The following is a 14584-nucleotide window of genomic DNA, read 5'->3' as shown; positions in this document are numbered from 1 at the left end:
TTACAACAGATGCAGAGGTGAGAGTTGCCAACATGATGGCAGGATCTGTATCGACACTGGATATTAAAGTTACTTGAGGGCAAACGAGCTCCACATATTTGAGCCAATGTCTCTTCTAATAAACGACGCACCTACTGATCCCGGGGAATCCTAAAACGACTGAAATCCAGGGCACGGGGGTAATTCCAGGCGCTACAGGCAAAAGAGCACTGCATTGTGGGAAAAAAAACAGGCAAATTGCATCCGACAACTGCACTTTGCACAATGCACTTGGTAAGTAAAGATGTCTTTAAAGGAGAAGGAATAACATTTTACAATTGGGGTGCCAAAAGTTAGGCATCCCAAGTGACTATTTTTACTTACCTGACACCCCAGGCCAGTGCTCTGATCAGCAGAAAACTGCACCAGCCCAGGGTTTTTCTAGCGAGCACCACGGAGCAATCGCCTTCCTGCTTCATTGTTTTTCAAATTTCCCAGGGCATGTGCAGTAGAAATAAGCGGATTCTTTGTTAAAGTTCAGCTTTTTTTCACTCTACTGCACATGTGCAACCGCGAGAAGACACAAGGATGCAAGAAGAGGATCTCTCCATGGTGCTCGCTTGAAGAACCCCGGGCCCGTGCGGTTTTCTGCTGATAGAAACACCGGCCCGGAGTATCAGGTAAGTAAAAGTAGTCACTTGGGGGTGCCTAACTTTTGGCAACCCAATTGTAAAATGTTATTCCTTCTCCTTTAAGATGTATTTGCTTAAAATGAACTCTATGGGGGATGGACTTCCCATTCCCATTTGGAGCTTTCTGGATAAAAGGTCCCATACGTGCCATAAAGAAACCTGATGGAAATGGAGAGTCACGGTGCAATAAAATAAAAAGATTTTGCACTTTGAAACTTGTCTCATATGATAAATAAGCTCCAGTGTTTCTTACAGGACTGATGAGATTATTAAGGAGGCAGTAGTCAGGGTTCCTGACCCATCACACTTCAAAGCTGAAACAAGAGAGCGGCTGTATATAATCCTTACAGTTACATATTTTAAAAAGTATGTTTAGGCCCTTGAATTGGGATGCGGAGATCTTTTCCCTCATAAAGACAAGACGTTGAGTCATGTGACACTATGGGGGGGATTCACATAAGAGTCGTGAACGAAAAAACGTCTTTGAAATGTCGCAGAAAGTGTCGTAGTAACAGCCGACAAATTCACAGAGCATTTACCCAGCAATTTTCCGGCGTGTACGGCACATCTGAAATGGTGTCGTTAAAAGTGAGCCTGGTTTTTTTATGCAGCACTTTTCCCTGAATTTGTATGAATTGCTCGGACACATTAGGCTCTTCAAAATGAAATATTGTCTTTTGAAAACAATCGGTAAAATGTCGTCTGTCCAACGAAAAGATTTTACGAAATTTTAGAAAGTTGTCAGACTTACCTTTGTGAATTTGCCGTTCGTACGACATTTTACAACTTTGTCAGCTTCTGGGTTACTTCTTTTACCGACACTTTTGTGTATTCCCCCCTATGAGATCATGTGACATTCCACCTTCACTGGCAACTTTACAGGTTGCCATTAGCAGTCATGTGATCATTGCTCTAGCATTACCATGTGACATACTGGGGCTCATTTATAAACACCGGGCAAATTTGCACCTGGGCAGTAACCCATAGCAACCAATCAGTGATCAGCTGCACTGAAAGCAATCACCTGATTGGTTGCCATGGTTTACTGCCCAGGAGCAAATTTGCCCAGTGTTTATATAAATGAGTGCTACTGAATGCATTAGGAACACTGAGCCGAAGAGCATGAGCTGGAAACTTACACCAGATGAAGACAATGGGCAAAGCAGAGGCAGCGGGGCAAAGATGGAGGCAGCGGGGCAAAGATGGAGGCAGCGGGGCAAGTGTATTAGAAGATGGAAACAGTAGGACAATATGGCAACATGGAACAAGCATATCAGACTTTGGGCCAGATTCAAATCAGTGAGAAAAAGTTATCTCATGGTTTATCACGTGAAAAGTCATAGACGAGATTCAAGTCGAGAAGAAAAACGTTTCTCCAAAGTCAGTTACTGTTTTTTCCCATAGACTTCAACATGAGTTTTCACATGACAAACCGTGAGATACGTTTTTCTGAATTGAACTGCATCTCAAATATGACTTTTCACATGATAAACCCTTTTCTCACTGAATTGAATCTGGCCCTTTGTTCTTCCTGTGTATTGTGTTCTTAATGCATTTACTGGAACCATAGGCACTTCACATGCAGAATACGGTAGCCCACCGGTTTGCCCTAAAACCACAAGTGAGGATGTATATGTACAAAATTCCCATTAAAAACAGACAGATCATTATTTCATGGCTTAAAAAAAATAAGTGAAACAAGCTTTTGCTTCGGTGACGCCATTCCCCATAATGCATAGCAAGATACCAATATATACCACGGATACCCTGGAGCCCTTGCCATCACCATAGCAACACAAGAATATCTGCCGTGATTGCCACAGTCAGAACCTGTAAGTCGTTTCTCTCTTACATGAAACGTGTAACGTGCAGTTTGGGTTGGGGCCGATCCCATTGTCACGATGCTATTGGCTCATCTCCTGTGGATCTTCCGATGTGTAACGAGACTTGTGTTCCTGGTAAATCGCTTCCCGCATTCGGAGCAGGAGAACTGTTTGACCCCTGTGTGGATCTTTTTATGTCTAAGTAGGACGGATTTGTCTCCGAAACACTTGCCGCACTGCATGCACTCGAATGGCTTCTCCCCCGTGTGAGTCCTCTGGTGCGTGACCAGCGTAGATTTGTACAAGAAGCATTTGCCGCAGTAGGAACAGGCGTAGGGTTTCTCCCCCGTGTGGATCTTCTGGTGCTTGAACAGGACCGATTTGTCTTTGAAGCATTTCCCGCAGTCGGAACAAGAGAAGGGTTTCTGCCCGGTGTGGACCCGCTGGTGGGTGATGAGACCGGATTTGTACGGGAAACATTTGCCGCATTCAAAACACGAATACGGCTCCTTCTCGGCAAGATTTTGCTGCGCGTCGCCATCGGGTTGGTAGAAATAACTCTCCTGGTATTCGTCCGATAGTGAGATTAGATGCGCATTAGTCTGGCCCTCAGAAGTAATAGACTCACCTACTGGGGAGAAAAGAAGATTATTTTATTATCCATTAAATTATATAGTGCCCACATCATTTCCAGAGATTTTACATCATCCTCATCAGTCCCTGCCCCAGTGGAGTTTACAATCTAAGGTCCCTATCACATTCCCATCAGTCCCTGTCCCAGTGGAGCTTACAATCTAAGGTCCCTATCACATTCCCATCAGTCCCTGTCCCAGTGAGTTTACAATCTAAGGTCCCTATCACATTACCATCAGTCCTTGTCCCAGTGAAGCTTACAATCTAAGGTTCCTATCACAATCCCATCAGTCACTGTCCCAGTGAGCTAACAATCTAAGGTCCCTATCACATTCCCATCAGTCCTTGTCCCAGTGAGCTAACAATCTAAGGTCCCTATCACATTCCCATCATTCTCCTCAGTTCCTGCCCCGGTGGAACTTACAATCTAATATACCTGTCACATTTCCATCAGTCCCTGCCTCAGTGGAGCTTACAACTAAAGTCCCTATCACATTCCCATCAGTCCCTGTCCCAGTGAGCTAACAATCTAAGGTCCCTATCACATTGCCATCAGTCCTTGTCCCAGTGAGCTAACAATCTAAGGTCCCTATCACATTCCTATCAGTCCCTGTCCCAGTGAGCTAACAATCTAAGGTCCCTATCACATTGCCATCAGTCCTTGTCCCAGTGAGCTAACAATCTAAGGTCCCTATCACATTCCTAGCCCCAGTGGAGTTTACAATCTAAGGTCCCTTATCACATTCCCATCATTCTCCTCAGTTCCTGCCCCAGTGGAGCTTACAATCTAATATCCCTGTCACAATTCCATCAGTCCCTGCCCCAGTGAGTTTACAACCTAAGGTCCCTATTGCATCCCCATTAGACAACATCCCAGTTTGCAAACTAAGGTCCTGGACATATTTCTTATCAAAAGAACTTTTCCCTATTTGTACTTAGACCCATCTGCCAATGTCCTATTGTTTCTCATTCCTGTGATCGATGCACTTCAGGTTCCAGGTACAAAATAGAGCAAAGCCGATGCAGTTGGCACTATTACACTGGAATTCTGGGAAGGTACAAATGAGCCTTTGTACTATTTGTCTTAACTCACATCTGTAGGCAATTTGCTATAAGGACAGATGGCATCACAAGCAGCAATGAAATTTTCCTCCACTATAACCTAAGTAGTACATGGCCAGTAGAAGTAATACATGACCAATAGAAGTAGTGCATGACCAGTAGAAGTAGTACATAACCAGTAGAAGTAGTGCATGACCAGTAGAAGTAGTACATAACCAGTAGAAGTAGTACATAACCAGTAGAAGTAGTACATGACCAGTAGAAGTAGTGGATAACCAGTAGAAGTAGTACATGACCAGTAGAAGTAATACATGACCAGTAGAAGTAGTACATAACCAGTAGAAGTAGTGCATGACCAGTAGAAGTAGTACATAACCAGTAGAAGTAGTGCATGACCAGTAGAAGTAGTACATAACCAGTAGAAGTAGTGCATGACCAGTAGAAGTAGTACATAACCAGTAGAAGTAGTACATAACCAGTAGAAGTAGTGCATGACCAGTAGAAGTAGTACATAACCAGTAGAAGTAGTACATGACCAGTAGAAGTAGTACATAACCAGTAGAAGTAGTACATAACCAGTAGAAGTAGTACATGACCAGTAGAAGTAGTACATGACCAGTAGAAGTAGTACATGACCAGTATAATTAGTATATGACCAGTAGAAGTAGTAAATAACCAGTAGAAGTAGTACATGACCAGTAGAAGTAGTAGATAACCAGTAGAAGTAGTGGATAACCAGTAGAAGTAGTGGATAACCAGTAGAAGTAGTACATAACCAGTAGAAGTAGTACATAACCAGTAGAAGTAGTACATGACCAGTAGAAGTAGTACATGACCAATAGAGGTTGTATTATAGTGCACAGACTTGATGGTGAGTGTCAGGGGGAGTTTAGCAAAGGTAGAATTGACACAGAGTGACCATCACTTACCCACACAAGCGTCTGGTTGAATTCCCTCTTCCTGCTGATCATCATCACTCACGTCAGAATCACCAAAATCTAAAATCACTGTTAGAAATACAAAAAAAAAAATACAGAATTGATTTCTATCCTACAGTATCTTTGCCCAAATCAGAGGCAATAGAGGGATTGAGGTTATAGAGCCACACCTGTAGGTCTCTGGGAGTTTTACCTTGAATATAAGGTTCAGGATTGAAGGCCAAATATACAAGAAGATATACTATGTTATAGAATGGCCAGTTCTAAACAACTTCTCAATTGGTCTTCTATTATATATGTTTTAATATGTTTAGAATGATTTGACTCTTTCAAATGGGGGTCACTGACCCCATCTAAATAAAAAAATGCTCTGTAAGGCTACACATTTAGGGCCTTTTTTTGAATAAAAAAAGTCTGACCAAACTAGAATCCACGATTGGACCTTAACTATTAATAAAAAAAAGCACGATTTAATCAGATTGGGGACAAACACAAAAAAAAAGAGTTTTTTTCAGAGGTTTTTCACTGAAGGCTCAATTCTTTTTTTTTTGGTGGAAAAAGCTCAAATTTTTTAGAGCACGTACGCAAATACACGTAGTCGTATTTTCAGGCTAATTCCAGCGCAGACCAGAGAAGCTTCCAAATAGGATAATGACCTCTCCCGTTGACTTATATTGAACCTCGGTAGGTCTGAGATAAAGGCTTTTCAGATTCAGACTTTTTCCATCCTTGGGGTATACCGTAATAAATCTCGGAAAAACTAAATTTTTTCACGTTTTTGGCATTTGACTTTTAATAAATAACCCCCTTATTGTTATTGCTACTTTTTATTACTCATCTTTCTATTCAGGCCTCTCCTATTCATATTCCAGTCACTTATTCAAATCAATGCATGGTTGCTAGGGTGATTTGGACCCCAGCAACCAGATGGCTAAAATTGCAAACTGGAGAGCTGTTGAATAAAAAGCTAAATAACTCAACAATTACAAATAAAAAAAATTAAACCAATAGAAAATTGTCTCAGAATATCACTCTCTACATCATACCAAGAGTTATTTTAAAGGTGAACAACCCATTTAACTTCACCAATTGGGTAAATCTTCTGCAGCCAATGTTAATAGGTACAGCTTAGAAGAGGGAGAGAGATGATATTCATATTCAAGCAGATCAAGGAGATCTGTAGAAACAAAGATTTATAGATTGCCAGTCTGGGCCAGTTTCCAACATGTGTGAATTGTTGCTTTACTGGGACGGGTCCGACCAGTAAATAATAAAATTCCTCTAAACTGATCATGCACATTTATGGATCACCGAATGTTTAATTTGGCGAACAGGAAAATATGAGACTTGTCAGACTTCCATTGGTACACGTCAAGAACAGACTCTGATTTCAATTATTTTGTCCACCACCTGATTTATACATTTGTACTTATTGATACTTCTATTTCACTTTCCATTTCCCACCTGTTGTGAACTCAGAAGAAAGCTCCTCCTCTTTACACTGCTGGGGTAGGATCACATCAGGTTCAATCTGTGATTAAAGGAAAAGGTCAGATAGTTCATGGGAAATTCACCAATCACAGGCTAAAATGCTGCTGGGCTAATAAAGGTTTTGGCTGAATCAACATCTTTTAAATAATGTTGTGATTTATCAAACTCCAGAACTGAACCCTGGATTGTGCCCTCTCATAGGTACAGACTCGTAGGATCAAACCAGTGTTGCTTTGCAGTGAAACCCACAAATGCCATCATACAGACAACACAGTTAATAACTCCAGGCGTGAAGATTCAAATAAAATGGGAACCTGTGAGCCCTGAGCCTCCAGTCTTTCTACCTGATACTCCTGTGGGATATTGGGAACCTCCTCTGTGCCCAAATGGGAGTAAGGGTTCATGTGGCTTCTTGCTGATTCCTTCTTGTCACTGGATCCGTCTAAAAGAAAACTTACATTGATGAGACCTAAAGTAAACACATTTCACTGCTACGCCTCTCTACAAACCCTCCCCTCCATACCCATCACCCCATACCCTCTACCCCCCATGCCTACCATCCACCCCATACCCTCCCCTGCCTACCATCCACTCCATACCCTCCCCTCCATACCCACCACCCTATACCCACCACCCCATACCCTCCCCTCCATACCCACCACCCCATACCCTCCCCTGCCTCCCATCCACTCCATACCCTCCCCTCCATACCCACCACCCCATACCATCCCCTGCCTACCATCCACTCCATACCCTCCCCTCCATACCCACCACCCCATACCCTCGCCTGCCTACCATCCACTCCATACCCCCCCCTGCCTCCCATCCACTCCATACCCTCCACCCCATACCCTCCCCTTATGCCCCAGTTTAATTCTACATGACCAGCTGGACAGTTAAGTGCAGACGGTCCAGGCTGTAACTGTTACAGCCCTTCCCTTCTTCCACTATAGCAAATAAACATTTTATACCCACTTTATTAATATGACCATGGAGTGGGTAAGTGTATGGCTGACCTGCATGGGTAGCTGGAAGAATTCTCTTCTCCTTGTGGTTCTGAAGGTCTCGAATACTCAGTTCGGGCTCATTCCTTGATTTCACTGACCTTACAATGATGCAGTCTGATTGGAATATTGTAAGAACTTATTTATATACAATATAATTACATCTTCATATATACATTTTGATACAATTTGCAATTGGTTTTAATTTTTTATTATTTGTGGTTTTTGAGTTATTTAGCTTTCTATTCAGCAGCTCTCTAATTTGCATTTAAAGCAATCTGGTTGCTAGGGTCCAAATTACCCTAACAACAATGCACTGATTTGAATAAAAGACTGGGATATGAATAGGAGAGGCCTGAATTGAAGAATGTAATACAAATAGCAATACATTTGTAGCATTACAGAGCATTAGTTTTTAGATGTGGTCAGTGACCCCCATCTAAAAGCTGGAAAGAGTCAGAAGAAGAAGGCAAATAGTTAAACTATAAAAAATAAATAATGAAGACCAATTGAAAAGTTGCTAAGAATTGACCATTCTATAACACACTAAAAGTTAACATAAAGGTAGACCACCCCTTTAAGGTTCTGATTTTGAAAACAATGCAGAAGGCAACACATTAAAAGACTTGTATTAAAACTGACATACATTGTTCCAAGAGTCAGAACCAGAGATCAGTATTAAACGTTTTTCAATAAACATATACAAATGTACAAATACATTTTAAACCATTGTTTTTTTAATGAATATTATAGAAAGCTGCTTAGAATCAGGATTTCTTTCAGAGTGCAAAAAAAAATAATTTGGAGGCAGAGTTGCCATTTAAACATTGTATAGCTCACTTTAAAAGGAATTTGCCAACAAACTGTTTTCTTCTTACCTTGGCTGATGGATAAAGGAATCTCTTCCTCCTTACACAGAAAAGGCCCCTCTTTGGAATCAGTCTGTAACACAATATCATGTGCAATGTAGCATTAGCCTTCCTTATTAACTGATTATTATTGGCTTTACAGACTGTGTTTTGTCTCTGATACGCAAGAGAATTACATTTCATATAGTTATATATTTAAAAGTGCAATAATTTGTTTGCTCTCTCTTTCACTCTCATTCCCAAACTAGACTTGACTTGGCAGCAGTGCAGTCCATTTCTCTGATCCTGGTTGTACAACTAACTTCACTGCCATAAAGCCAGACTGAACTGCTGTGAATTGCCAGAAACGAAATTGACTTAATCACACGAGTACCAAGACACTTACCTTCTCAAAAGGTCCTACTGCCCTTCATAACTGCCCAAATACAAGAGCACAAGATGCCTTTCCTTGGTTCCTATGAGAACTGCACTTTCGGATGATTCTTGTAGGAATCAGTAAAGGGCAATATTAGGTATCGTAGCTTTGGGCTACTATGACTTCCAGAAATCCACCCCATCTAGCCGAGTGCTAGGCTAAGTGTCTCCATTATATAAATGATAATTGATGTAGCATTGGTACTAACTGACCCATTTAGGGAGTGCTTCCCACCTGATAATCCTGTGCATTCCTTTTATTCTTCTCCGGTGAATAATTGGCCTTGAGAGTTTTATGTGGTGTATTTATCTTCTGTATATTAACTGCAAGAAACACAGCAAGATTGGAGGAATACGCTGAAAACGTGGGGGGTACAGTAAGCACATTTTGTTTGAATGATCACCCCTATGGGTATAATTAATTCATGACTGCATTCTCCTTGGGTCTTAAAGGAGAAGTAACCCCTAAAAACGAATATGGCTAAAAATGGCATATTTTAAATACTGAACTTATTGCACGAGGATAAAGTTTCAGCTTGTCAAAAGCAGCAATGATCCAGGACTTCAAACTTGTCACAGGGGGTCACCATCTTGAAAAGTGTCTGTGACACTCACATGCTCAGTGGGCTCTGATTGGCTGTTGAGAAGCTAAGCTTAGGGCTCGTCACTAATTATCCAGCAGAAAATGAGCTTCCCTGGCTGTAATATAAGCTGATGCTACAGGTTTGCTGATTATTCAATTCTGATGCTAATTGCACTGGTTTCTGTGCTGCCATGTAGTAATTATGTGTATTAATTACTAATCAGCCTTATATTGTGACATTTCTATTCTATGTGTACTGTATATTGTGAGTGGGTCCCTAAGCTCAGTAAGTGACAGCAGCAGAGAGCATGTGAATCAGCAGAAAAGAAGATGGGGAGCTACTGGGGCATCTTTGGAGACACAGATCTTTACTGTTAAAGGTCTGAGGTTGCCTTGGGCTGGTACAGAAGCACAAAACATAATGCACAACATTTCTGCCTACTTCTTTAGTTTGGCTTTAGTTCTCATTTAATCCACAGTACAGGGGGTGCCTATAGAACTCACCTATTTGCATTTCTTTCACTTTTGTTTCCTTTAAAAGACCTGAATCTTGCTTGGTCCGTATTTCAATTGCAGGAGAGCCAGAGTCTAATGGAATACAGACATGAGAATCAATAATAAAAATACAGAGCTTATCACTTATCACTATATATATATATATATATATATATATATATATATATATATATATATATATATATATATATATATCCGTGACCTTACATAGACAAGTAGTAGTATATAAATAGGCTATAAAAGAGTACTAGCCGAAACGTTAGTCGTATTTTGCTAAATGAACACTTTTGACCTGTGAGTGCGAGCCTTTATCGGTCCTGCATTTATTGTTTCAGGCTACATGCACCCAGGCACTGTACACGCTTATACGAGTTGTGCCGACATCCAGCTTGCTATATATATATATATATATATATATATATATATATATATATAATATATATATATATATATATATATCCGTGACCTTACATAGACAAGTAGTAGTATATAAATAGAAATATAATGCATTTTTTGGAAACCCACTATTCAAAAAGCTCCAAATTACAGCTGCCCCCCATAGACCCCATTTTAACCAAATAATCCAAATATTTAAAACTGATTTCCTTTTTCTGTGTAATAATAAAACAGTAGCTTGTACTTGATCCCAACTAAGATATAATTAATCCTTATTGGAGCAAAACCAGCCTATTGGCTTTATTTAATGTTTACATGGTTTTCTAGTAGACAAGGTATGAAGATCCAAATTACAAAAAGATCCCTTAACTGGAAAGCCCCAGGTCCCGAGCATTCTGGATAACAGGTCCCATACCTGTATAATAAATAAATTATCTGACCAATGGAAACAGAAGTCTTGCTAGGGGGTGCAACAATAACAGTCATGAGCGGAAGGTGGGAGTCCCAGGATCCTTCTCAAGCTGCGGAATTAGGGGAATGTTGGGCATCCCGGATTGGAAATCCTCTGGTTGGGAATCTCATATATAAAGGCCATTGGTCCAGGTGAAATTCATCTTACCCAGGAGCCTGTCGCTTTCCTTCCGGCCATTGTCTCTGTCACATATCACATCTAGTGTCGGATGTAAGTCAGGACTCTTGTGCAGCTCTCGGGGCGATTCATAGGCGCTGCCAACTGAGTCACAATCCTCCTGCTTCTTCACAACCATATAATCCTGTATAAAGGGAGATAAGCACATGTGACTATGCAGGGTGAGAAGTATAACAAAATGCTCCTGCATCAATGCGGTTGTTCCCCTTTAAATTAACTGTAAGTATGACGTAGAGAGCGATATTCTGGGACAATTTGCAGTTGGTTTTCATTATTTATTATTTGTGGTTTGTTATTTAGCTTTTTATTCAGTAGCTCTCCAGTTTGCAATTTCAGCCATCTGGTTGCTAGGGTCCAAATTCCCCTAGCAACCATGCATTGATATGAATAAGAGACTGGAATATGAATACTACACGGCAGCACAGAAACCAGTGCAATTAGCATGAGAATTTAATAATCAGCAAACCAGTAGCATCAGCTTATATTACAGGGGAAGCTCATTTTCTGATGGATAATTAGTGACGAGGCCTAAGCTTAGCTTATAGGTGAGTTCTATAGGCACCCCCTGTACTGTGGATTAAATGTGAACTAAAGCCAAACTAAAGAAGTAGGCAGAAATGTTGTGCATTATGTTTTGTGCTTCTGTACCAGCCCAAGGCAACCTCAGACCTTTAACAGTAAAGATCTATGTCTCCAAAGATGCCCCAGTAGCTCCCCATCTTCTTTTCTGCTGATTCACTGCACATGCTCGGTGCTGCTGTCACTTACTGAGCTTAGGGACCCACACACAATTTACAGTACAGAACCTCATTTTCTGCTGGATAATTAGTGACGAGCCCTAAGCTTAGCTTCTCAACAGCCAATCAGAGCCCACTGAGCATGTGAGTGTCACAGACACTTTCCAAGATGGTGACCCCCTGTGACAAGTGTGAAGTCCTGGATCATTGCTGCTATTGACAAGCTCAAACTTTAGCCTCGTGCAATAACTATATAAAATATGCCATTTTAAGCCATATTCGTTTTTAGGGTTTAGCTCCCTGCTTTCTCACTAGAGCTCCTGAGCTAAGGGTAAGTGCACTGTTGGTCTTACTACTCAGTCACACTGTTTGCGGAGGGACTTGATTTTAAAAGCACTACAAACTCTAAAAATGCTAATGGATAGTGTATAACTTGCGTACAATGAGGGGCCTTCATTTGGCATGTGAGCCTACATATTTTGGCCAAAGTGTGGTACCAACACCTCATTTTTTGTAAATATTTTTAAAGGCAAACTGTGCACTGCCAATTTTTCTCTTTGTGCAGAACACTTTACTTTAGTAGCTCCTCATTATAAAGAGCCACATGTACAGTTACCACCTGCATAAATGGATCCCCAAGCCCAGATCCAAGCCCAGCCCAGCTCCAAGCCCAGCCCCCAGCTCCAAGCCCAGCCCCCAGCTCCAAGCCCAGCCCCCAGCTCCAAGCCCAGCCCCAAGCCCATGAAATAAGACCTTCCCTCTCTCCTATCCCCTCTCGGTGGTACCGTCACTCACCTCTCCGGTCAGCAGGAAGATGATCTCCAGGGTGAGGTTCAGGATCTTCTCAGTTACCTGATTCCTGTCTTTGTTCATCATCAGTGACTTGTGTAGTTGTTCAGAGAACTGGTTGTGGTCCTTGCTGAAGTGTCTGACCTTGAGAGAGGAGCTGCTGCTGATGGGACAGAAGAACAGACAGACCCATTGGGTTCAGTTTCAATGTAATGAGAACGAGCAGAAAACAAAGGAATGCATCTCGGTCATACAGGTCTTCATCCTAAAGCATTTGTTTAATCTGGATATAGCTGCTTAGCAATTAAAGTGATACCGACATGTTCTTACAAGACACAAATCACGCCCACAATGCTGTATAAATGAATCGGCTTTAATTGGAAATTGCCCTTTATGCCCTGTAACATGAGCTGCACATCCCTCCGTGACTGCGGCTGAAAACAATGCTGGTACTATATAAATAAATGCTGATAATGAAGAACACAGACTAACGGTGATGCCTTTTTATTAACTTTTAGTATGATGTAGAGCAGGGGTCCCCAACCTTTTTTTTACCCGTGAGCCACATTCAAATGTAAAAAGAGTTGGGGAGCAACACAAGCATAAAAAAGTCCCTTGCGGTGCCAAATAAGGGCTGTGATTGGCCATTGGGTAGCCTGTATGTGGACTGGAAACCTACAGGAGATTCTACTTGGCACTATACTTAGTTTTTATGCAATCAAAACTTTCTTCCAAGCCTGGAATTCAAAAATTATCACCTGCTTTGAGGCCACTGGGAGCAACATCCAAGGGGTTGGTGAGTAACCTGTTGCTCATGAGCTACTGGTTGGGGATCTCTGATGTAGAGAGTTATATTCGAGACAGTTTGTAAATGGTTTTCATTTTTTATTATTTGTGGTTTTTCACTTATTTAGTTTTTAATTCAGCAGCTCTCCAATTTGTAATTTCAGCCATCTGGTTGCTAGGGTCCAAATTACCCTAACAACCATGCAGTGATTTGAACAAGAGACTGGAATATGAATAGGAGAGACCTGAATATAGAAATAGGAGGAATACAAAGTAGCAATTTGTTTTTTAAATGGGGTCAGTGCCTATTTGAAAGCTGGAAAGAGTCAGAAGAAGGCAAATAATTAAACTATATTAAATATCAAAAAGAATGAAGAAGAATTGAAATGTTATTTAGAATCGGCCATTCAATAATATACTAAAAGTTAACTTAACGGTGAGGCCCTCCCTTTAACCCCCTTGCAACACCGCAGAATATATAGGGCCACCATATAAAAAAAGCTGAGTATATTGTATGATAATAAGGGCAATATAGAAACATACAGGTAGTTGAGGTTATAAAATACACTGGTCCATCAAGTATTTTAGCTCCTGAAATACACTATATACAAATATACACTATATAGCTACAAACAGGCCCAGACTGTGGGTTCTGGGTAATGGCAGAGGGGCTGCTGTAAAGGTGGTCATACACTCTAAGCTCATACACTCTAAGCTCATACACTCTAAGCTCATACACTCTAAGCTCATACACTCTAAGCTCATACACTCTAAGCTCATACACTCTAAGCTCATACAGGATAAAATCCGCTGTTTGGCTGCCCAATTTTTGGCCTGATATCAATTGGGGAGACCGGTCAGAAGCCCCTACAAATGGCAGATAAGATGCTGAATGGGTTTAATGGACTGATATTGTTGGCTTTAATGTGCCCGTGTGTGTGTGGCCGTCATTAGCTGTTGGACTGTTTGGGCCTGTGTGTAGTTGAAATGCCAGGGCCTATTCTGACTCCCAGTCCAGACCTGATTATTAGGGCACCTGCCTGTCCAAACCAATTTTATTTATATGGAGCTGGGCCATTTGCACTGGGAATAATACACTCCCTTTCCAGTACTGACCCCACAACTTCTCATTGTACAAGAAATGAGAGCAGCCAATCCCCATTAAGAGTTGCTGTACTGGGCGCCTGATGCTGATATATGGGGGGCCCAGGCATTCTGTGTGT

The 14584-nt window shown here is 41.3% G+C and overlaps 1 protein-coding gene across 3 annotated transcripts in view; it reads right to left on the bottom strand.

Annotated features, from left to right (window-relative positions):
- Positions 1-1237: 1237 nt before the first annotated feature.
- Positions 1238-14584, bottom strand: part of LOC108707637 (gastrula zinc finger protein XlCGF48.2-like) — a 17538-nt gene continuing 4191 nt past the window's right edge. The window contains exons 2-11 of one of the 3 annotated variants that reach the window (XM_018245635.2): positions 12582-12738; positions 11020-11173; positions 9993-10076; positions 9141-9229; positions 8501-8564; positions 7635-7739; positions 6963-7060; positions 6592-6658; positions 5119-5196; positions 1238-3125 (exon numbers count right to left, since the gene is read on the bottom strand). In XM_018245635.2, the coding sequence (XP_018101124.1) occupies positions 2584-3125; positions 5119-5196; positions 6592-6658; positions 6963-7060; positions 7635-7739; positions 8501-8564; positions 9141-9229; positions 9993-10076; positions 11020-11173; positions 12582-12738 (1438 nt within the window). In that variant the 3' untranslated portion in view covers positions 1238-2583. The remainder of the gene's footprint in view (positions 3126-5118; positions 5197-6591; positions 6659-6962; positions 7061-7634; positions 7740-8500; positions 8565-9140; positions 9230-9992; positions 10077-11019; positions 11174-12581; positions 12739-14584) is intronic. The other 2 variants (XM_018245637.2, XM_018245636.2) reach the window with 2 other exon arrangements.

This window comes from Xenopus laevis, chromosome 2L (genome assembly GCF_017654675.1).
Source record: "Xenopus laevis strain J_2021 chromosome 2L, Xenopus_laevis_v10.1, whole genome shotgun sequence".
Taxonomy (NCBI): domain Eukaryota; kingdom Metazoa; phylum Chordata; class Amphibia; order Anura; family Pipidae; genus Xenopus; species Xenopus laevis.
Note: the sequence above shows the minus strand (reverse complement) of the source record. Positions and strands in the feature narration are given on the sequence as shown.